Source organism: Ovis canadensis, chromosome Y (genome assembly GCF_042477335.2).
Source record: "Ovis canadensis isolate MfBH-ARS-UI-01 breed Bighorn chromosome Y, ARS-UI_OviCan_v2, whole genome shotgun sequence".
Lineage (NCBI taxonomy): Eukaryota > Metazoa > Chordata > Mammalia > Artiodactyla > Bovidae > Ovis > Ovis canadensis.
The window spans coordinates 3,631,168-3,654,469 of NC_091271.1; the positions used below are offsets into that span (position 1 = coordinate 3,631,168).

Genomic DNA, 23,302 nt, shown 5'->3' on the forward strand with positions numbered 1-23,302 from the left:
GAAAGAAAAACACCAATACAGTATACTAACACATATATATGGAATTTAGGAAGATGGCAATGACGACCCTGTATGCAAGACAGGGAAAGAGACACAGATGTGTATAACGGACTTTTGGATTCAGAGGGAGAGGGAGAGGGTGGGATGATTTGGGAGAATCACATTCTAACATGTATACTATCATGTGAATTGAATCGCCAGTCTATGTCTGACGCAGGATGCAGCATGCTTGGGGCTGGTGCATGGGGATGACCCAGAAAGATGTTATGGGGAGGGAGGTGGGAGGGGGGTTCATGTTTGGGAATGCATGTAAGAATTAAAGATTTTAAAATTTAAAAAATAAAAAACTAAAATTAAAAAAAAAAAATTTAAGATCCGATCAGTCTAGTACGTGAATGTCTAGAGATAAAAGTATTTTAAAAAAATGGTTTTTTTGTTTGTTTTTTTTTTGGTGTGGACCACTTTTAAGTGAAAGTGTTAGTCACTCAGTCATGTTCAACTCTCTGTGACCCCATGGACTGTAGCCCGCCAGGCTCCTCTGTCCATGGGGTTCTCCAGGCAAGAATCCTGGAATGGGTTGCCATTCCCTTCTCCAGGGGATCTTCCCAAGCCAGAGATCAAACCTGGGTCTCCTACATTGCAGGAAGATTCTTTACTGTCTGAGTCCCTGGGGAAAGTCCTGGTTGAATTTGCTACAGTGTTGCTTCTGTTTTCTTTCTTGCTGAGAGACATGTGGGATCTTAGTTCCCTGATCAGATATAAAACTCACACCCCCTGCATTGCAAGGAGAAGTCTTAATGAGTGGACCACCAGGGAAGTCTCCGGTAAAGTGAACTTTTGACTACTCCAGTACAAGAGATGAAGGGCTGTAAGATCACAGTATTCTAGTCCTTATCTCTTCCTGCCTTTGCCCTGAACCCCCGCAGGATGTAGTCACAGTGTCTCATGACCTGCTGGGAGAAAAAGGCATTCACCTGAGAGTCCACCAGCTCAAGTCTTGTCCTAGTTGAAGGTCCTACGTGCAAGCAAAGATGAAGGAAATATCACTGCCATGGGAAAAATGCGATTCTAAAGGTTGGCGGGCTGCCCACACAAGACTGAAATGTGAAACAAATCTGGCTTTGCCCAACACACCATCAAGCTCATTTGATGGCCAATTTCCCAGTGTTTATCATTCCACTGGAAACGGGCAGCTACTGACTTGTGCGTTTGCTTCTCGAGGTAAATGTCCTAAAGCAGGGGTCCTCGACCTCTGGGATCTAACGCCTGATGATCTGAGGTGGATCTGATGCAGTAAAAATAGGAATAAAATACACTGTAAATGTAATGAATGCTCTTGATTTATTCCACAACCATCCCCCAGCCTCTGGTCCGTGGAAAGACTGTCTTCCACAAAACTGGTCCTTGGTGCCAAGAAAGGCTGGGGGACCTCGGCCTTAAAGGACCTCAGGGAAACAAGGTCCATATTTGACCTAATAAAGACAGTCATAAATCAAAACAACCAGAATTAGGAAAAATGCTGCTGCTGCTGCTGCTGCTGCTGCTGCTGCTGCTAAGTAGCTTCAGTCGTGTCCGACCCTGTGCGACCCCATAGACAGCAGCCCAGCAGGCTCCCCCGTCCCTGGGATTCTCCAGGCAAGAACACTGGAGTGGGTTTCCATTTCCTTCTCCAATGCATGAAAGTGAAAAGTGAAAGTGAAGTCGCTCAGTCGTGTCTGACTCTTCACGACCCCATGGACTGCAGCCCACCAGGCTCCTCTGTCCTGGATTTTCCAGGCAAGCATACTGGAGTAGGGTCCCATCACCTTGTCCGAAAATGCTGCTAGAAGGAATGTTTTTTTTTTTTTTTCCTCTCTCTCTCTCTCTCTCTCTCACAACTGTTGGCCGTGACTGAGATAGCGGTGTACATATAGACATTGGTTTGTCAAGAAAGTGATATTAATATAACCTGTAATAAAACTCAAAAAAAAAAAACTGAAGAAAATGTCACCTATAACTCATACTATAAAATGGGAGTTACTTTAATATTTTCAGTATCATTCCTTCTTGGTGTTCTTTACCCCACTGGTCTAAACATGGTTAGTTTTTGTTGTTGTTCAGTTGCTAAGTCAGGTCCAACTCTTTGCCACCCCATGGACTGCAGCACGCCAGGCTTCCCTGTCCTTCAGAGTCTCCCATAGTTTGCTCAAATTCACGTTCATGATGCCATCCAACCATCTGACTCTCTGCCACCCGCTTCACCTTTTGCCTTCAGTCTTTCCCCAGCAAACAGTCTTATCCGATTGTGCCTGATACCTGGATAGTATACTGGACGTCATCATTAAGAAACTCTCCCTGCTCCATCAGGGTCTGAGAAGTGCCTGGAATGGCATCCTTGTCCACAACAGGGTCAAGTGGCACCCGGTCAAGGTGATGGTTTGCTGAGTGACCCCTTCACAGTGGGTCTAATGCATATTTTAAGCACAAGTGTTGAAGCAAATTGTCATCCCTTGGAGTAAATGTACATGTTTCTTATAACATTCTGATCTTTTCAGTCTTGTAGCTTTTTGCTTCATTCTTTGCCATGAGACTGCTGTGGTGGACGTTTGCAGGAGAACACCCTTTTCCCTTCTGCACCTTGATTCTATTAAGCGCTGCCACTAGAAGCGGAATGCCAAGGTCAGCAGTCTGGCTGTATTTTGACTGGTAAGTCCTGATTCTGTACTGCTGGACTGTAACTGGAGAGCTGCTTTGTAGAAATGACCCATGCAAGGCACTCCCATAATCACTTCTGATCTATTGATTTAAGGAATTAACACTCTCCCTCCATTCGTTTGGGCTGACAGCTGTTTGATTACTCCTGAAGTTGGACCTGACTATTCTGTAAATCGAGAACTGTAAAATGACAGCCACTGACAAGTGGGAAAGTATAATTATCTTCTGAAACGGTATAGGAATTGTTATCACCAAGGATCTAAAGTACTCATTTTTTTAATCTTTTTGAATAAAAGGTTAATATAAAATGTAAGCCTTTCATTCAACTCCTCCACAGTCATTTTTTTAAATAAAGAATCAAGACATTCAGATTTCATTTGTTTGACTTAGTATGGATAGAATGCTAGATTTCTAAGTAGGAAAAAAGAAAACCAGATAAACAACAAGTCACCAAGGTTTACGGAACTGTAGTCAATATGCCGTGATAACGTATAATGGAAAATGATAAACACAGACACACGTGTGTATGTATAGTTGAATCACCTTGCTGTACACCTGTACATTGTAAGTCAACTATACTTCAATAAAATATATATATATATATGAAGAAAAAAAGAAATTCAGACTTCAGAAGGCTTAAAAATCATCACCAATCACACATTTCTGATGAAGTCATCAGTGCAGAAAATTGTCCACAGCAGTGCAGGTAGCGGAAAAAAAAAAATGCTTGCTGTCACACAGCACAATGATACTTCACCCTCTTTTTTTTTTTTTTTTAGCACGTTTATATGGTACTTTTTTTTTCATTAAAGAAATTTTATTGGAGTACGCTAGATGTCCAATGTTGCGTCAGTTTTAAGACGCCAGCAAAGCGAATCAGCTATGCATATACATACGTCCACTCTTTTTAAGACTTCTCCCATGTAGGTCGCTACAGAGTCTTAGGTAGGATTCCCCATGCTGTACACTAGGTTGCTAATTAGTTACCCATTTTATTTAGAGTAGTGTGTGTATGTCAACTCCAGTCTCCGAATTTATTTCTCCCGCTATATCTTCAAAAAAAAGTCTTTATAAACAAAGACACGTATTTGTAAAAGAAACCTAATAGTCAGCGCAGGAGCTATAAGAGAGTCAGGTTTTACCCCTGGGTCACAAAGATTCCCAGGCAAGAACGGCAACCCTCTCCAGTACTCTTGCCTGGGAAATCCCATGGACAGAGGAGCCCAGGGGGCTACAGTCGATGGGGTCGCCAAAGAATCAGACATGACCTAGCAAGTAAACAGCACATATTAATAAAGAAAGATACATATTTTTAAAGAGAACTACATGTTTTTAAAGAAAGACCGTGCTAGACTCTTTAAAAAATAATAATTCCTTTAAAGTTCAGGTGGTTTTGATATACATAGTTCACATAGATATGGTGAAATTCTTAAACCAACAAGTGGACACCGGAGGAAATATAACAAGACCTTGAAGATTCAGATTACGATTGCCAACGTCCATCTGAACTTGCAAAAGTTATCCCAGGGATGCACCTTTTTATATTGCTGTTCTCTATGTTTCGTTTTTGAAGGAAGTGTCCCGAAGTTATTACACCACTTCCAGACCTCCTGCATCCAACCCCTGTTCATTTCTATTTCAAGACTCTCTTATCTGTCCAGCAACAAAGGACCAGAGGGAATCACCTTGAGTTAAGTTTGCAACAAAGACTTAAGTCTATAAGCATATGGCTGCAAACTGTGTTTATGATGAAACCTGCTGCTGCTGCTGCTGCTAAGTCGCTTCAGTCGTGTCCGACTCTGTGCGACCCCATGGACGGCAGCCCACCAGGCTCCCCCATCCCTGGGATTCTCCAGGAAAGAATACTGGAGTGGGCTGCCATTTCCTTCTCCAATGCATGAAAGTGAAAAGTGAAAGGGAAGTCGCTCAAGTCGTGCCCGACTCTTCGCGACCCCATGGTCTGCAGCCCACCAGGCTCCTCCATCCATGGGGTTTTCCAGGCAAGAGTACTGGAGTGGGGTGCCACTCTGCAACCATGATCCACATACTAATTCCCTCTCACACTTCTTCTTCCAAGTTGAAAACTGAAGTTAATAACATTTAAAGTCGACCAAATAAACTCAGATAGGCAAACCCAGGGTGCAAGCATTTCTATAGAAGTTATTTTCCTCCAGTGATGAGAAGCAACGGCTATCGGTCACAAGTCTTAAGTGAAAAAAAAAAAAAATCTTGTTAACATTGCTAATAATACTAGTTGTTGTTTTTTGGTCTCTAAGCTGTGTCCGACTCTTTGTGACCCCCTGGGCTGTAACACACCACGCTCCTCTGTCCATGGGATTCTCCAGGCAAGAATACTGGAGTGGGTATTCTTATGCCCTCCTCCAGGGGATTTTCCCGACCCAAAGCTGGGTTCCTGGTCTGGCAGGCAGATTCGTTACCACTGAGCCACCAGGGAAGCCTGTACTGCATGTTTAAAAGTTGCCAAGAGAGCAGATCTTAAAATTCTGATGAGAAGGAAAAATGGTTTTTAACTCAACGGTGATGAATGTTAATTGGACATACAGTGGTGGTTGCTTTGCACTACATACGAAAGGTTGAATTCTTACCTTGTACAGTTGAAAGTGATCATTATTTTAAATGCATATTACTAAATATATATATTGCAAGTGCAACTGTTAGTCACTGAGTCATTTCCAATTCTTTGCGAGCCCATGGAAGCCAGGCTCCTCTGTCCATGGGACTTCTCAGGAAAGAATACTGAAGTGGGTTGCCTTTTCCTTCTCCAGGAAATACATATAATGGTGTATGTAAAATTATACCTCAAGGAGAAAAATCGGAAAGCAAGCCAGGTTAGAAGAGGATGAAGATACACATCATTTGGGTCATTTTCTCCTTTTTTAAAAATTAATTAATTTATGTGGCCGTGTGGTCTTCTCTGGAGACTCTGTTGGTATAGAGTCTGCCTGCAACGCAAGGGACCTGGGTTCAATCCCTGGGTGGGGAAGATCCCCTGGAGAAGGGAATGACAACCCACTCCAGTATCCTTGCCTGGAGAATCCCAGGGATGGAGAAGCCTGGCAGGCTACAGTCCATGGGGTGGCAAAGAGTCGGACATGACTGAGTGACTAACACGTTTTCACTTCACTGGGTCTTAGTTACGGCATGCCGGATCTAGATCTGAAATCCCGGGCTTCCTGCACTGGTTGTGTGCCGCCTTAACCACTGCACCACCAGGGAAGTCCTTTGGGGCATTTTCTGTGGAGGTTTCAAGAGGCACCACGGTTCCGTCTGCATGTGTCTTGAATAAGAACTCCAAAGGTATATATACATGTCCCCACACACGACTTCCCTGGTGGCTCAGATGGCAAAGCATGTGCCTACAGTGTGGGAGACCCGAGTTCAACCCCTGGGTCGGGAAGATCCCTTGGAAGAGGAAATGGCCGCCCACTGCAGTATTCTTGCCTGGAGAATCCCATGGATGGAGGAGCCTGGTAAGGGCAGTCCACGGGGTCCCCAAAGAGTTGGACACGACTGAGAGACTTCACTTTCTTTCACTTTCACCCACCTGAAGCCCCCTGTAATCTCCTACCCCACCCCATCCCTCTAGATTAATCACAGAATACGGTGCTGTGAGTTCCCTGTGTCAGTTGGCAAATTCCTCCCTGCTGTCTATTTGACATGTGGTCAAGTCTACGCCACAGAGGATGAGACGGCTGGGTGGCTTCCCGACTCAATGGACATGAGTCTGAGCAAACTCTGGGAGTTGGTGATGGACAGGGAAGCCTGGTGTGCAGCAGTCCATAGGCTCGATAAGAGTCGGACACGACTTGCTGATGGAACAGCAATAGCAGCAACAAAGCTGTAGGATCCCATGCTTCCAGGCTATCCCACAGAGTGTACCTGGGGCTGACTCACGCTGATGTATGGCAGGGACCAACACAACATTGTAAAGCAATTTAAAAATAAAAAACTGCAAAAAACACCCCACCAAAATAGGTGTGACAGATTGGAATCAAAGGGTAGGACCGAAGGCCAACTGGAGAATTTCTTTGGAAAAATCACTGCTTTCCATTATTTTGATTGTATATTATATATATAAATAATTGGAGAAAGAAATGGCAACCCACTCCAGTATTCTTGCCTAGAGAATCCCATGGACAGAGGAGCCTGGTGGGCTGCAGTCCATAGGGCCGCACAGAGTCGGACACCACTGAACTGGGTTAGCAGCATGTATATAATAAAATGAAATTATATCAATATAAAAAAAGAACTCTATGGAGTTCACAGAGAGGTTCAGCTCTTGGTCCCAGGGGTCCCCTGCCCAGCGTGGGGGAAGCTCTTCTTACCTTCTGAATAGTGAGACAAGGTCAAGAGGCTGACGCAGGAGGCGCCCGCACCCGAGCCGAAGATGGTGACTCTCTTGGGATCCCCACCGAAGGCCCCGACGTTCTCCTCGATCCAGCGCAAGGCTTGGATCTGATCCAGGAGCCCGTAGTTGCCTTTGGCCGCCTGATCGCCGGTGCTCAGAAAGCCTGCAGAGGAAGACAGGAGATTTGGGGGTCGTCACGTACAGAGTACACAGCCGCAGCGTCGCTGCTACTTGGAAAGGTATTTCATGGGGCACCTTGTTCCTTGTCTGCTTCTCCTCCCTGGACACAGAAGCAATAGAATAGCACCTTTTCATGGCAGAAAGGGTTATATGATATAAACGATAGTTACGATGGTTTTTCTTTCTTTTGAAAAGAAAGCGAAAGTCGCTCAGTCGTGTCCGACTCTTTGCAACCCCTTGGACTACACAGTCCGTGGAATTCTCCAGGCTGGAATACTTGAGTGGGTAGCCTATCCCTTTCCCAGCAGATCTTCTCGACCCAGGGATCGAACCCAGGTCTCCTGCATTGCAGGTGGATTCTTTACCAGCTGAGCCACCAGGGAAGCCCAAGAATACTGGAGTGGGTAGCCATTCCCTTCTTCTCCGGGGGATCGTCCCAACTCAGGGATTGAACCCAGGTCTCCCACATTGCAGGCGGATTCTTTACCAGCTGAGCCATAAGGAAAACCCGATAGTGGGTAGCCTATCCCTTCTCCAGCGGATCTTCCCGACCCAGGAATCGAACCGGAGTCTCTAGCATTGCAGGCGGATTCTTTACCAACTGAGCTATCAGGGAAGCCCTGTTTCTTTTGACAGTATAAGGAAATGTCTCACTGGGGCTTTGTATGAGGCACAGCGAATCTGAAATATTCACAATACATGACAGTATCAGAATCCTATACATTTTATAGGCTAGCGGTAAAGAGTCCACCAGCAATGCAAGAGATGCTGATACAATCCCTAGGTTATGAAGACTTCCTGGAAAAGGAAATAGTAACCCATGCCAGTATTCTTGCCGGGGAAATCCCAAGGACAGAGGAGCCTGGAGGGCTACAGTCCCTGAAGTTACAAAGATTCAGACACGACTTAGCGATTAAACATTCATTTTACTAGATCCAAGTCATTACTCCTGTGTGTATCTAGGTTTTCCTTGGAAACAGACAAACAAACAAACAAAAAACAACAACAAAAAAAACTTCAGGAAAAAGAAAAACAAACTAATTTTTCAGGGCGAAAAGTCTGTGTGTCATCAGTGTATGAGATTGTGTGCACTGTTATAACAAGAGTATAGGCTACCTTTCGCCCACTGACTTCCTCATTAACATTTTATTTAACTCCATTCAACTCACAAATTTCAAAGGAAATTAGAACCATCGGGACATGCCACTTTTAAATAGTTTGGAACGCATCTATGTCTCTTTTTCTATATTAAAAAAGATATTACAGTTACATGCAGAAACTTAACAATTTTTTAATCTCGGCCAAAAGGAAATGCATATTCAAATCTCCCCAACTGTCCCCCCAAAATAGCACGGACTGTGATACTTTCTTTTAAAAACTGGGAGGATTTTAGTTTTTAGTTTTAATTTTAAAAAGTGTAAGCTAAGGAATCAAACCCTAAATGCCACCCTAAAAGCTGCAAAGAAGACCATCTGGGCATTCATTGTGGCAAAGTGATTATTTTTTTGATTTTTGAGATCACATGCCCTTTCGGGTTCACACTGCAGAAATATCTTGACCTGGAGCCTCTGCTTTCCTCTGATGCTTGAAGTCTTCCTGTGGGACAGACAGATGCTCTCTCGCTCAGATTTAAAACTATGAATATTTTATGAAGCGTCCGCCGAGCTTAAATACTAGCACAAACTTTAATCCAACTTTACATGCAAATCTGTCTTGAGTAAGCCTTCTGGGGGGAAGAAAAGAGTCATAAAAAGTTTTTCTCCACCCTACTTCCCACCCTTACATGACCCTACACGAAATATCAATACATCTCCTCTGTGTGGTTGCTGTTCATTTACTAAATTGTGTCCGACTCTTTGCGACCCCATGGACTGTAGCACCCCAGGCTTCCCTGTCCTTCACTATCTTCCAGAGTTTGCCCAAGTTCATGTCCATCGAGTTGGTGATGCCATCCAACCATCTCACCCTCTGTCACCCCCTTCTCCTCCTGTCCTCAATCTTTCCCACCATCAGGGTCTTTTCCAATGAGTTAAGTGCTTCCCATCAGGTGGCCAAAGTATTGGAGCTTCAGTTTCAGCATCAGTCCTTCCAATGAATATTCAGGGTTGCTTTCCTTTAGGGACTGACTGGTTTGATCTCCTTGCTAACCAAGGACTCTTAAGGGTCTTTTCCCACTCTGCAGTTCAAAAGCATCAATTCTTTGGCGCTCAGCCTTCTTTATGGTCCAACTCTTCACGTCTGTACATGGCTACTGGAAAAAACATAGCTTTGACTACATGGACCTTTGTTGGCAAAGTGATATCTCTGCTTTTTAATACACTGGTGAAGTTTGTCATAGCCTTCCTTCTTAGCAAGCATCTTCTAAAGCCATGGCTGCAGTCACCATCCCCAGTGATTTTAGACCCAAGAAGAGGAAGTCTGCCACTCTTTCCGCTTTTTCCCCTCTATTTTCCTCTTAATTGCAAGGGTTATGACAGTCACATATTTCAGGGACTGCTTATTAAATAAGCATGGCCAGCAAGCACAGTGTTTACCTGAAGACAAGCTATTTGGGACTGAAAATAACAGAAATGAGAACCAACGCCTTCAAAGACATCCTTAAGAAAACCTGGAGGGCTTCCCAGGTGGTTCAGTGGTTAAGAGTTCACCTGACAAGCGGGAGACATGGGTTTGATCCCTGGGTCTGAAGATCCCATGGAGAAGGGAATGGCAACCCAACCCACTCCAGGGAAATTCTTATCAGGGAAATCCCCTGGACAGAGGAGCCTGGTGCAGTACCATCTATGGGGTCCCAAAGAGTCAGACATGACTGATCAACTGAGCACAGAAGCAAAGCTGGCAGAAACCCAAGAAACCCTCAGAGTATGTTGGAGAAGACTCTTGAGAGTCCCTTGGACTGCAAGGAGGTCCAACCAGTCCATTCTGAAGGAGATCAGCCCTGGGTGTTCTTTGGAAGGAATGATGCTAAAGCTGAAGCTCCAGTACTTTGGCCACCTCATGCAAAGAGTTGACTCAGTGGAAAAGACTCTGATGCTGGGAGGGATTGGGGTCAGGAGGAGAAGGGGACGACAGAGGATGAGATGGCTGGATGGCATCACTGACTCGATGGCCGTGAATTTGAGTTAACTCTGGGAGTTGGTGATGGACAGGGAGGCCTGGCGTGCTGCGATTCATGGAGTCACAAAGAGTTGGACACGACTGAACGACTGAACTGAAACTGAACCAGCTTCTCAAAACCTAAAACAAAACCGTGAAGGATGAGATCTTTCACTAACTGAGAAATGAGGTTGCCTTTCCATAGTTTCAGTTCCATAGTCTGCCTGAGTACTTATGAGCCATGGGGTGTGTGAACCAGGAGGGGATTGGGAATGAATGGTCTGGCTCAAATAAAAGCCGCAAGAATGTGTTCTTTTTTTTTTTTTGGCCATTGTTGCTCTGAAATTGCAATCATCTGGACTCCCAACCTCCTTGCCTGAGTACATACAAGGATGCCAACTGCCAGGATGCACATTTAGGGAACGTCACACAAATCCACTCCCCTCGAGAGTTCATGGGGGTGGCTTTGAGTTGAGTGAGAGGATGGGAGTGTTCAGACATTACCAGGCGCTCCCTTATGTAATTGGCAATTACTAATTAGTCTTTCCTGCCTGAGAATGTCCTGGAATACCCTCTCCCTACACAGGGCATTTCACATGCCTTCTCATAAAATGAGTCCCACTTTGCTCAGGTGGGTGTGGGGGAAGCCTCTTTCAGCCGGCTTTATGGATGAAACCGGTTGATAATGATGGTTTGGGTACCGGATAATAACCATAAAGAGAAAGCCTCTCTCCCTCCATTCAGCTAAGAGGTGATTCCTTCCTAAAGGCCCCAGGAATTTTCTGGCAGAACTGTCCTGGTTTTAACCCATCCTTCCTCCATCCACCTCTCTCCTACGCTTTGCTCTCAGGGAAGGACCTCCTCAGTTATTTTCTGGCTATAAGCCTGACAATCTGCAATGGATGGTAAACCACGAGTCTTTAGGAAATCAGAGACCCTCGCTTCACAGTGAAACATGACCGTCTCTCCTGCAGAACGTGGCTGTCCAATAACCTCTGCGATAGGAGGGACCATTAACATTTCACACCCTGGCAAATCCTACTTCTAAAAGCATCCCATGGAAAGGTTTGACGCTGGAAGGTCTGCAGGAAGCAGCTTTCCATGTGTCTCTGAACCCCAGCAAAGGTATGAAGGAGTGTTTTGAAGCTGGTGTTTCCATAGCGTCTGACATGGAATTTTCATTTACTGCTACAACCAGGGATGGCTTTTTTCACTCTTTATTCACCTTTTATTTTGTACTGGAGTATAACCAATTAAAAGCGTTATGATAGTTTCAGGTGCACAGCAAAGGGACTCAGCCATACATATAGATGTATCCGTTCTGCCCCAAACTCCCCTCCCATCCAGCCTGCCACATGACATTGAGCAGAGTTCCCTGTGCTGTCCAGCAGGTCCTTGCTGGTTCTCCATGTTAAACACAGCAGTGTGTCCATGTCCATCCCAGACTCCCTAACTATCCCTTCCCCCATTCTTCTCCCATTTTGTTTGTTCTTTTCAGTGCTTCTGAGTTCCCGCAGCAGGACCAGAATTAACGCAAGTGATTTTATATTCCCTGTGAAAGCATACTGCTTTCCTAGTCTAACTGTCAAAATACAGTGTTTGATGGATTTTCCTGGTGGTCCAGTTGCTACAACTTCAGCTTCCCTGGTGGCTCAGACGGTAAAGTGTCTGTCTGCAATGCGGGAGACCCGGGTTCAATCCCTGGGTCGAGAAGATCCCCTGGAGGAGGAAATGGCAATCCACTCCAGCACTCTTGACTGGAAAATCCCATGGACGGAGGAGCCTGGTGGGCTAAAGTCCATGGGGTCGCAAAGAGTCAGACACGACTGAGCGACTTCACTTTCACTTTCACCTTTCAAAGCAGGGGGTGGGGAGTGCAGGTTCGATCCCTGGACAGGGAGGTAAGATCCCACCAGTCTTGTGGCCAAGAAACCAAAACATAAAGCAGAGGCAACAATGTTTCACAAATCAAAGACAGACTTTAGAAATGTTTCACATCAAAAATTCTAGAAACAGAGCAAAACAAATTGCAGTGCTTGATATAATCCAGACAGAGCATGGGCGGCGGTTTCCTGGCGTGCGACTGTCTGAGCAACAGGACAGCAGCTTGTCAACCGGGGAACAATCACACACTTTACCAAAGATCGGAGGGTCCGAAGGGGTCAGGTTCCCAGATAAGCTCGCAACTTCCCTAACGTGCTAGAGATGAATTCACAGAAGCCAGTCCCTCAACTGGCCAAACCCGGTGATTTTAAACAAATAGCTCCTTTTCACGGACACACACTCCTGGCTCCAAATCCTCCAAGCATCTCAGCTGATGAAACGTTGGTTTTTGAGATTTACTGTCTCTGAAGTGAAGCTTGTAAGTCAGTAAGCCGGCCCCCTCCCACCACCACCAACGTCAAGTGAACAAGGAGAGAGACGCATAAAAGAAGTCACTTGAATTTGGACAGATTAGGGACTAGATTCAGAGAAGGCAATGGCACCCCACTCCAGTACTCGTGCCTGGAAAATCCCATGGATGGAGGAGCCTGGTAAGCTGCAGTCCCTGGGGTCACAAAGAATGGGACATGACTGAAGCGACTTAGCAGCAGCAGCAGCAGCAGCAGCAGCAGCAGGGACTAGACTGATACTGAATTTCATTCAAAGCTGAAAGGAATAACACACACACACACACACACAAACACGAGATGTGCTAAGTAGCTGGGTGCTTATTTTAAAATGTGATTCATGGAAAAGATGCTTAGAAAACCTAGATCCCATCTCTCATTGCACGGTGAATGAAATGAGTATTGTGTGCACTGTATTTGGTCTAAATATTGCTCTGGAACAGAAAGTTGAGGGTTTCAGGATGGCTAACCAGGATCTAAAATGTTCCTCATTCAACTGAACTGCAAGAGCTTAAAACATTGGTTCCAGAACACACAGCTTTCTGTCTACTTTCAGTTGGCCGTAAGAAGCCCAGTGGGGTCAGATGTATTAATAACTACACTTCAGTTGTTTGCAACATGACTTTAATGCCACAGATGATGTCATCTCTTGAGAAATAATTCATTACCTAAGCACGAAAGATTGAGGGCGGGCGGAGAAGGGGACGACAGAGGATGAGATGGTTGGATGGCATCACCGACTCAATGGACACGAGTTTGAGCAAGTTCTGGGAGAGAGTGAAGGACAGGGAAGCCTGGCGTGCTGCAGTCCACGGGGTCACAAAGACTCAGACATGACGGAGCAACTGAGCAACAGCAAGCACAGTAGGCATTTTTTTTTAATGATCATTAAACAGAAGATGACAACTAAATGGACATAGAAGAAAAGCATTTACATTTTCAAGGTGCTTGCATTTGAGAGAGAATTTTCTATTTGTGCACATAATATTTAATTCAACGGACTAAAAGCAAAAAGGAAATGTGTAAATGAAAACATTTCAATGAGAAAAGTCACACAGTTTACTTCAGGTCATGTAAACGAGCTGGAACAGAAATCTGTATAACAAGAATCAGAGCTAAGGTAGAAATACGAAGCAGGACAATAAATGCTCGTTTTTGTTCTTTGATGCTTACAGAAAATCATTGCCTGGGTGTGTTTGTTACGAGGTGAAACTGAAGTTTTCTTCTTTAAAAAAAAATATTTCTTTATTTGTCTCTGTGGGGTCTTAGTCGAGGCATGGGGAACCTCGGTCCCTGACCAGGGGTTGAACCCGGCCAGGGAGCATGAGGTCTTAGCCACGGGACCATCAGGGAAGTCCCTGAATTTTTATTATTGGATTCATTTATGATTTAACGAAAGTGCACAGGTTCTAAAGAATGGGATAAAACTGGAAAAACATTTAAATTCTGCGGGCGGGATAGGCAAAGCTATTTGGATTGTGTCTGATTTTAGTTTGCATTTTGCTTAAAAATGGCCCAAGTCTTAACTAGTGCTACTTTTATGATATTCCATTGCCATCTCAATATTGCACAGAGTCACAGCAATTTCCAGTGTCGGGAGAATAAATCTAAGGGAGTGATGACGGACACATGATTTCTACAGCCCGTGTTTCAGAACTTGGGGCCCATGACAGTATCAGTGGGATCCCTTGAACCATTTTTATAAAGCATATTCTATCCCTGACTGTGGAGAAGGCAATGGCACCCCACTCCAGTCCTCTTGCCTGGAAAATCCCATGGACGGAGGAGCCTGGTAGGCTGCAGTCCATGCGGTTGCTAAGAGTCAGACACGATTGAGCAACTTCACTTTCACTTTGATGCACTGGCGAAGGAAACCACAACCCACTCCAGTGTTCTTGCCTGGAGAATCCCAGGGACGGGGGAGCCTGGTGGACTGCCCTCTATGGGGTCGCACAGAGTCAGACACGACTGAAGCGACTCAGCAGCAGCATCCCTGACTGACAATTTACACTGAGCCTGCACAGATGTCTTAGAGTATTTTAGCTGAAAATATATGGATTCACAAAACTAACACTCATTAAATTTTGGAAACAAGATACAAAACGATAAAACTCTTATTTGTTATACAACACTGATCAAAAGGTGAAGATCATTGATAAACATATTTCATGATGATGAGAATTTGGCAACAGCCAGTCTGGAGCCAAATCCCTTTTGAGCCAACAAGATTTTTTTTTTTTTCTTAAATTAAAACCTCATCCTTGAATATTTTCCAGATTTGTTGATAAGAAGTCTGAGCACCAAAAAACAGATGCTTTTGAAATGTGGTGCTGGAGAACACTCTTGAGAGTCCCTTGGGGAACAAGGCGATCAGACCAATCAATCCTAAAGGAAATCAACCGTGAATATCCTTTAGAAGGACTGATGCTAAAGCTGAAGCTCCAGTCCTTCAGCCACCTGATGTGAAGAACTGACTCACTGGACGAGGCCCTGATGCTGGGAAAGATTGAAGGCGGGAGGAGAAGGGGATGACAAAGAATGAGATGGTTGCATGGCATCACCAACTCTACGGACATGACTTTGTGGAAACTCCAGGAGAGAGGGCAGGACAGGGAAGCCTGGCGTGCTACAGTCCATGCGGTCGCCAAGAGTCAGACATGATTTAGTGACTAAACAACAAGAAATTCAGCTGGCTGTCATATCGTTTTGATTTGATCTCTTGAATAGCTCATACACTTCATCACTCCTCAAGGGTGCATCGCGGTGTCCAAGATAAGAGGTGTGATTCACTCACTCAACCTTGCTGCTTCCAATCCATCTCTACACCATCAGTATAATCACGGTGCTCCCCAAAGCATCCAAAAGGACAAAACAGAAGAAAATCAACACTTGAAAACCTCTGACTCAGCAGTTCTGTTTCCACAAATGCTTTCTATAAAAATCTCTATTGGTACAGAAATAGCCATGCGAGGGTTTGCAATGCGCTACTGCTCAAAATTTTTAAAATATATATATTATTTTTGGGGGCCAAGCCTCATGGCACGTGGGATCTTAGTTCCTTGACCAGGGATTGAACCTGAGTCCCCTGCGTCGGAAGCACAGAGTCTTAACCACTGATTGACCAAGAATATACCTACCGATTATAATTTTGAATGTAAGATGTGTGGACAGCATCAGAAAATTAACTGGCATAAATTTGAGCATACTTGGGAGATAGTGGAGGACAGGGAAGCCAGGCAGGCTGCATTTCACAGGGTCGCGAACAGTTGATCACAAATTAGCAACTGAACAACAATCAGACATCAATGGCAGCAATCTCAAAATCCATGAATAGATTTGCTGCATGAATTCTGTTGGCTGAATCCATGACACAGGAGGCTGTACACGTATATAAAATTATACAGAGTATTTCTATGTGTACACACAGAATCACGTCTAAGATGTCGTCAGAGAAAACGGAATACTTTGTCTTATAGATCCCGTTTTTATGACCATAAACAGAAGGGTGTGTGAAATAAAAACTCTGCAAGGAAATCAAATAGTTCATAGTGCTTGTCCCTAGGAAGGGACTTCCCTAGTGGCTCTGATGGTTAAAAATGTGCCTGCAATGCGGGAGACCCAGGTTCAATCCCTGCGTCGGGAAGACTCCCCTGGAGGAGGGCATGGCAACCCACTCCAGTATCCTTGCCTGGAGAATCCCATGGACAGAGGAGCCTGGTGGGCTACAGTCCATGGGGTTACAAAGAGTCAGACACGACTGAGTGACTAATATTAAGAAGGTGGCTATAAGTGATTTTCACACTTAATTTTAAATAACTGGCTTTTCTTCCCATGTATAACTGCTTTTTCAGCCATTGTACACCAACATACACACGTATACACACAACACAGCAAGCGTGTGTGAAAGTCAAATGTATTAGTGGGATGTCCAGGGCCATCCACTGTGGTCCACCTGTACATTGCTGCCCATGCTTGACACATGCCCTCTAGCCAACAAATCTACCACATTCCACTTGACTGTCCCCTGGGATACCCCTTGCATCTCCATCTCTCTTTGTACACATCCATCTTCGTACACACCCCATCTCTTCCTGGAGGTGAAACCGAAAGTCACTCAGTCTTGTCCAACACTTTGTGACCCGATGGTCTATACAGTCCATGGAATGAATTCTCCAGGCAAGAATACTGAAGTGGGTAGCCATTCCCTTCTCCAGGGGATCTTCCCAACCCAGGGATCTGACCCAGGTCTCCTGCATTGCAGGTGGATTCTTTACCAGCGGAGCCACCAGGAAACCCACTGATGTGGGTAGCCTAACCTTTCTCCAGAGGACCTTCCTGACCCAGGAATCAAACCAGGGTCTCCTGCATTGCAGGCGGATTCTTTACCAGCTGAGCCACCAGAAAGCCTACTGGTGTGGGTAGCCTACCCCTTCTCCAGGGGACCTTCCTGACCCAGGAATCAAACCGGGGTCTCCTGCATTGCAGGCGGATACTTTACCAGCTGAGCTACCTGGGACCTTGGAAATCCATCTCTTCCTAGGACGCCCTTTATACGACTGCCAGCATCCTGTAAGGTCCCTTCCTCCGGTACATACAGCCTCACTTCAAACCTTAATATCATATCGTGGAGCACAGCGCCACCCGGAGACTGACTCCATAACCTCTGTGGTCCATCCCTTTATGCAGGAATCAACCACAGACATTCAATCTCTTATCCACCACCAACTCGAGTCCCTTGTCAAGTTCCTCCTAATGGTCTTAGTTCTTTCAAGTCAGTAAACTGCATTGAGTGAGTTACGGTGATAGAACCGAGCACTTTCTATGACGGGTTTCTGCTCCCAGGTCAGGAGCATGTTAATACTTTGTACTGGAGTCACGCAGTAGGGGGCTTTCCAGATGGCGCTAATGGTAAAGAATCCACCTGCCAATGCAGGAGATTTGGGTTCGACCTCTGTGTCGGGACGATGCCCTGGAGGAGGAAATGGCAACCCACTCCAGTATTCTTGCCTGGAGAGTCCCATGGACAGAGGAGCCTGGCAGGCTGCAGTCCATGGGTTCACGAAGAGACACAGCTGCACAAAGGTGTGCGAACACGCACACATACACACACACAGAGGCAGTCAGCTTTGGCTTTGAATGTGCAGGAAAGCCTCGCATTTCTCAGCTGTAAAGTTGAGAAGAGTACATCTCAGTTTGAACAGCACAGCTTGAGAAACTAACTGGATGATGTGCTTTTGAAAGCATCGTGCTTCTTGGAGAGCTCGTATACATTTCACACTTATACGTACTTCATGACACTACAAATTGTATTTAAGACATGAAGATGATTTACATAAAACTCTACGCTACAAATGTGATGTCACAGATCCTGCCATTTGTTTGTGTTTCACCGACAGAGAGCAAGTAAGGAGAAGTGTCTGTTGATAAGTGGAAGAATGCCATAGGGAAAGTGGATAACTGGTCTACCTAGACTCTCTCTGGATTACACAGATAATAGTATTCACGATGTAAACAGCTTACGTGCCCATCCACAAATGAATGTATAAAGAAGATGTTGTATATTATGGTAAAGCAAATATCTTACAATAAAAACGTTAAAAAGATGATGATGCAGTGAGTTCACACACACACACACACACACACACACACACACACACACACAGAGGAATATTATGCAACCACGTAAAAGGAATGAAATCATGCCATTTATAGCAACATTGATGAACCTAAAGATTTTCATACTAAGTGAAGTCAGTCAAACAGAGGAAGACAAATATCCTCGGATATCACATGTGAAATCCGAAATATGTCACCAATGAAACAGAAAGTGACTCCCAGGCAGAGAACAGTCTTGCGGCTGCTATGGGGGACAGGGTGGAGCGAGGGGTCGGGTGGGAGTTTGGGATTCCTAGATGCAAATTATTATACACAGGATGGATGAGCACGAGCCTACCGCAGACCACAGAGAACAGTGAACTCTATTCAATATCCTCTGAGACACCATCGTAGAAAAGAGCATGTATGTATAACTGAATCACACTGCTGTACAGCAGAAACTAAAACAACACTATATCAACTGCTGCTGCTGCTGCTGAGTCGCTTCAGTCGTGTCCGACTCTGTGCGACCCCAGAGATGGCAGCCCACCAGGCTCCCCCGTCCCTGAGATTCTCCAGGTAAGAATACTGCAGTGGGTTGCCATTTCCTTCTCCAATGCATGAACGTAAAAAGTGAAAGTGAAGTCGCTCAGTCGTGTCCAACTCTTTGTGACCCCATAGATGGCAGCCCACCAGGCTCCCCCGTCCCTGAGATTCTCCAAGCAAGAACGCTGGAGTGGGTTTCCATTTCCTCCTCCAATGCATGAAAGTGAAAAGTGAAAGGGAAGTTGCTCAGTCGTGTCCGACTCTTCATGACCCCATGGACTGCAGCCCACCAGGCCCCTCTGTCCCTGGGATTCTCCAGGCAAGAGTACTGGAGTGGGGGTGCCATTGCCTTCTCCTATAAATCAACTACACATCAATAGAAAGAAAGATTATGCAGACGAAAAAGAACGCCTATATGCTCTGACTGCAAATGTTGTTGGTGAATAACTCTGCGTGAAGGTGATGAACGTTTATCTGTTCAGTCTGTGTATTCAGTGCTTGTCCATTATTTATCTAGTGTTTATTGGGTACTCAGAGGCTAAAGAGAAACGCAAGGCAAAAAATATATCATAGCTGCAATCATGCTGGGAAAATGATGGAGGCCCTTACTCAACCGAATTTCTGATATACATGCAATGACCCAACTAACGTGATAAAAGCTGAGGGAAAATGATATAAGAGTGGGTTTTGACAGATATTTTGAAAACTTACAGACAGCTTTATTTCATTTGTGAGGTACAATTCATTTTTAACCCAAGTATTTTAAAACTTATTAGGAAAGTCATATTTTTGTGCCATCACAGTATGTTTAGGAAACGTGCATGAAATATATGTGTGTGTGTGTGTGTGTGTGTGTGCAAGCGTGTGTGTCTGACTGCATTCTCCGTTGCTGTGTGTGACTTTTTGTGTCTCAATGGACTGTAGCCCACCATGCTTCTCTGTCTATAGGATTTCAGAAGCAAGCAAACTGGAGTGGGCTGTCATTTCCTCCTTCAGGGGATCTTTCAGTCCCAGAGGATCAAAGCCCCCGATTCCTGCAATGGCAGTTGGGTTCTTTACCACTAAGCCCCCAGGGAAGCCCACACCGATTTTGTGTTTATACGGTATTCACGGCACTACAAATTGTATTTAAGAAATCAAGATGATTTACATAACTCAATGTTACAAAATGTGAAACGTAATTCTGATAGTTTCTGACAAAGTGCACAAATTCCAAATATGCTGATCTGCTTAGACACACTAAATCTAAGTGAAAGCTGCTCAGTCGTGCCCGACTCTTTGCTACCCCATGAACTATACAGTCCATGCAATTCTCCAGGCCACAATACTGGAGTGGGTAGCCATTCCCTTCTCCAGGGGATCTTCCCAACCCAGGGATCGAACCCAGGTCTCCCATATTGCAGTGGATTCTTCACCAGCTGAGCCACCAGGGAAGCTCACTATTAAATACACTATTTCACCCTCAACTGCAAGACAAGCATGGCTGGTTGCTGGGCTTCCTAGTATTTACAACTGGATACTATGTAGGGGCAGCTAAGAATTAATCTGGTTTGTTATTTGTCCATAAAACGCTAACAACTAAATATATATTTAAAAAAAAAAAACAGACATTCTCTTCATCTCTATCAAAACTTAGTCATTCCAACTAACTCATGTAATATTAATTGTGTCCAGAAATATTCCCAGGCTTTCCAATGTTGCTTTTCAATGGGAACCTTGGAACTTGGTTAAGAGGACAGTTTAAGGCTTCCTGTGCTGTGCAAAAGCTTATAAGTTTGATGAGGTCCCATTTGTTTATTTTCACTTTTATTTCTATTGCCTTAGGAGAATGGAAAGAAGATATGGTCCATACATACAGCGGAATACTACTCAGCCATGAAAAAGAATGAAATAAGGCCACTTGCAGCAACATGGATCGATGCAGAGATGATCATACTAGGTGAAGTCAGTCAGAAAAAAACAAATGTATGATATCACCTATACATGCAATCCCACGGACTACACACTCCATGGAATGTTCCAGGCTAGGACACCAGAGTGGGCAGCCATTCCCTTCTCCAGGGGATCTTCCAGACTCAGGAATCGAACTGGGGTCTCCAGCATTGCAGGTGGATTCTTTAACAACGGAGCTCTCAGGGAAGCCCCTGATACATGCAATCTTAAAAATACTACAAATGAACTTATCTACAAAATAGAAATGGACTAACACAAAAAACAAACGTATCGTTACCAAAGGGGATACGAAGTGGTAGGAACTGCACGTTTGGGATTAACATACACACCCAGCTATATATAAGCTATATAAGCAAAAGATCTTAGTGTATAGCAGAGGAAACTAGCTTTAATCAATATCTTGTAATAACCAAGGATGGATATCCATTCATCTATCTGTCTATCCAGACATCCATCAAACTGAATCACATTGCTGTTCACCTGAAACTTTACACAATACTGTAGGAAAAAAAGACTGATAAGGAAAGACCCTGGAAAGGTCTGAGAGAAACACAAGACAACATTAGCAACAAGTGAATGGAATGACCTAGGAAAGGGGCATTGGGCTAGCCAGAAAGCTCGTTTGGGTTTTTCCATTAGATGCTATGGAAAAGCCTGAGCAAATGTTTCGGACAACCCAATAAAATCCCAACAGAAAGTTCAGTTTCAGGTACTGAAAGGTGGCTGTTGAAGAAGGAGGGATATTTCTCAGGACTGAGTGTATATTCCCTCTGTGTAACACACACTCAAATTTTCCCTTTGGTTGAATAGTTTGACTATGCTGTCTTCCTGGTGAATTCTCAATTATCAAATATCCTCCTTGGAAAAAAGGCTATGACAAACCTAGACCAGCATATTAAAAAGCAGAGACGTCACTTAAACGATGAGTGTCCAAAGAGTCAAAGCTATGGTTTTCCCAGTAGCCATGTACGGATGTAAGAGTGGGACCATAAAGAAGGCTGAGCGCCAAAGAACTGATGCTTTCAAACTGTGGTGCTGGAGAAGACTCTTGGGAGTCCTGTGGACAGCGAGGAAATCAAACCAAATCAAATCAAACGAAATCCGTCCTGAATATGCATTGGAAAGACTGATGCTGAAGCTGAAGTTCCAATACTTTGGCCACACGATGCAAAGAGCTGACTCACTAGGAAAGACTCGTATGCTGGGAAAGATTGAAGGCAGGAGGAGAAGTGGATAACAGAGGATGAGATGGTTGGATGGCATCACTGATTCAAAGGAAATGAGTTTGAGCAAGCTCCAGGAGATGGTGATGGACAGGGAGGCCTCGAGGGCTGCACTCCATGGGGTTGCAAAGCGTCAGACACGACTGAGCGACTGAACTGACTCAACATGCCCTTGCTGACGAGATTTGCAAGTCCATTTCTCCAATGAAGAGTCTACTACAGCACTCAACTTGTAAGACCCCTTCATACTATCTTGGTCTCACTGTGGATGTATTTTTATAACCTAATTTACATAGGTAAAGCAACTATGAAATGGATTTACTTTAAGAAGGGAAACAACATACAATGAGAAACAGAATACCTTTTATCTCATTATTCAAATTTTGTTTAAAAACCAACCAGTATTCCCCACTTGAGTGAGGCCTTGGATCAGCCAAAATGCTTCTAACCTCAGAGCAATTGGCTGAGGAACTGGAAATCATGGATAATTTTCAACAGGAGGACTATGGAATATTGCATAATGTTCAGTTTCCAAGAAAAGTTCCATTATGTTGATCCTATTCATTTTTGCCACATAGCTAAATTCTACACTCTTCCTCACTGAAATGCAAGGAATGAAATGGAAAAAAAATATTTAATTGACCTTCATAATTAAATACAAACTTTAAATAACACCTGACCTTTTCATGCACAACAACTTATAATTAACAAATTCATTTTGTGTTCCTGAAACTGAGCTTTCCTTTAATTAACAATATTGATGGCTTCTAGAGTTATGTGTGTGGCTAAACCACCATGTTATTTTAAAAGCATAAAGTGACACCAAACAGTTGATTAGTAATGAGTTATTGTTAAAAGAAAACAGCTGATTATCATCTTAATTGTTGCTCAGTTGCTAGGTCATGTCTAACTCTCTGCAACCCCAGGGACTGCAGCACACCAGGCTTCCCTGTCCTGCACTATCTCCTGGAGTTTGCTCAAACTCTTGTCCATTGAGTCGGTGATGCCATCCAACCATTTCACCCTCTGTCGTACCCTTTTCCTCCAGCCTTCAATCTTTCTCAGCATCATGGTCTTTTCCAATGAGTTGGCTCTTTGCATAAGGTGGCCAAAATATTGGAGTTTGAGCATCAGCATCAGTTCTTCCAATGAATATTCAGGGTTGATTTCCTTCAGGATTGACTGGTCTCATCTCCTTGTAGTCCAACACACTCTAAAGTGTCTTATCCAGCACCACAGTTTGAAAGCATCAGTTC

General features: G+C 44.4%; 1 protein-coding gene across 1 annotated transcript in view; it reads right to left on the reverse strand.

Moving 5' to 3' along the window:
* Nucleotides 1-23,302, reverse strand: part of LOC138431402 (neuroligin-4, X-linked) — a 397,040-nt gene that overhangs the window by 15,522 nt on the left and 358,216 nt on the right. Inside the window, exon 6 of the mRNA XM_069573501.1 lies at nucleotides 7,041-7,226. Coding sequence (XP_069429602.1) covers nucleotides 7,041-7,226 — 186 coding nt within the window. The remainder of the gene's footprint in view (nucleotides 1-7,040; nucleotides 7,227-23,302) is intronic.